Consider the following 1,608-nt stretch of genomic DNA (forward strand, 5'->3'; position numbering starts at 1 on the left):
TCTACTTTTTTTAATATGAAGCATCTGGATATATATAAATATATGTCCTTGATTTTATTTATCTACTTTATCTTATCTGTCTAATGAGATTTCTACAAAAAATTAATTTTTTTTAATGAGGCTTCTTAATAATAAATTATATAAAAAATCTTAGCAAAGAGATTAAATTAATATAAAAAAAGAATATATATACATATATGTATCATTTTATTATAATTATATCAGTCTTGTATTTATTATTACCAGACAATCCAAGAAGTGATCAGAGAGAAATAATACAAATCATAAGCTGTGCTAAGAAATTACATTATGACGGAATATAAGCTCGTGGTAGTTGGAGCTGGAGGTGTTGGAAAGTCTGCTTTAACCATCCAACTCATACAAAATCATTTTGTCGATGAATATGATCCAACGATCGAAGACTCGTATCGAAAACAAGTAAGCAAACCAACTTAATTTATTTCATGATTTTGTAACAAATTCTAATAATTATTTATTTCATAATTATTGAATTATTGCTATCTAATCAATAACAAATATATTTTAATACTGTAGAAATCTAGAAGATTTAAAATTATAGCTTATGTTTTTTTTTTTATTTCATTAAATACATCTCAAAATGTTAAAGGTGGTGATCGATGGTGAAACGTGCCTTCTCGATATATTAGACACAGCTGGACAAGAAGAATATAGTGCAATGAGAGATCAGTATATGAGAACAGGAGAAGGATTCTTGTTAGTGTTTGCTGTAAATTCGGCTAAAAGTTTTGAGGTAAATATGTTAGGTAGAGAGGCAATTTGTTTATGATTTTGAAATGACTACATTGCATGTTCAATATTACAGGATATTGGTACATATAGGGAACAAATAAAACGAGTAAAAGATGCAGAAGAAGTACCAATGGTCTTAGTGGGAAATAAGTGTGATCTTCAACAGTCTTGGGCGGTAAACATGACTCAAGCGAGAGAGGTCGCGCGACAGTATGGTGTGCCATTTGTAGAAACTTCCGCGAAAACGAGAATGGGTGTAGACGATGCATTTTATACTTTGGTGAGTAAACACTTTCTTCTTTCTCTATATCTTTAAAGTATTATACATTTCAAGTAGCATGATAAAATAATCATAACATATTTTCATAACTACGTTTGAAATAGTTTCGCGAAAAGTTTCAAGTGACAAAGTTCCGTCATACATTTCAGGTCAGGGAAATACGAAAAGATAAAGAACGTACAGGTAAACCACCTGGCAGTAGTGGGCACAAGAAACGTCGATGCTTTATTTTATAAGTCTTTGGATAACACCAATATACTTTTACTCGATTACTACGTAAAAATAGGATATGAAAAGCCTTACATTATGTTCACAGCACAAATATTTACAGCTTATCCTATAGAATATTGTAATGAATTGCAAGCACAATTTTTTCTATACATTGAGAGAGAAGAACAAATTACCTAATAGTACGTTTTTACTAATGGGCTTATGTTGCATATAAGAATGTTTACATTTTGGCAGCTTGCCATGCAATTCCATTACTGAAGCGTCTTAACCCTTGATTGAATGAAAGAATATTGATTTTTTTAATTACATGTTATTTAATGTTGGCA

The 1,608-nt window shown here is 30.2% G+C and overlaps 1 protein-coding gene across 1 annotated transcript in view; it reads left to right on the forward strand.

Moving 5' to 3' along the window:
* The window catches only part of LOC108749307 (GTPase HRas), a 3,329-nt gene extending 1,727 nt beyond the window's left edge, over positions 1-1,602 (forward strand). Inside the window, exons 2-5 of the mRNA XM_018487908.1 lie at positions 247-438; positions 629-772; positions 845-1,051; positions 1,201-1,602. Of these exons, the coding sequence (XP_018343410.1) occupies positions 310-438; positions 629-772; positions 845-1,051; positions 1,201-1,287 (567 nt within the window). The 5' untranslated portion in view covers positions 247-309 and the 3' untranslated portion in view covers positions 1,288-1,602. The remainder of the gene's footprint in view (positions 1-246; positions 439-628; positions 773-844; positions 1,052-1,200) is intronic.
* Positions 1,603-1,608: the final 6 nt, after the last annotated feature.

Source organism: Trachymyrmex septentrionalis, unplaced genomic scaffold, assembly GCF_001594115.1.
Source record: "Trachymyrmex septentrionalis isolate Tsep2-gDNA-1 unplaced genomic scaffold, Tsep1.0 scaffold29, whole genome shotgun sequence".
Classification (NCBI taxonomy): domain Eukaryota; kingdom Metazoa; phylum Arthropoda; class Insecta; order Hymenoptera; family Formicidae; genus Trachymyrmex; species Trachymyrmex septentrionalis.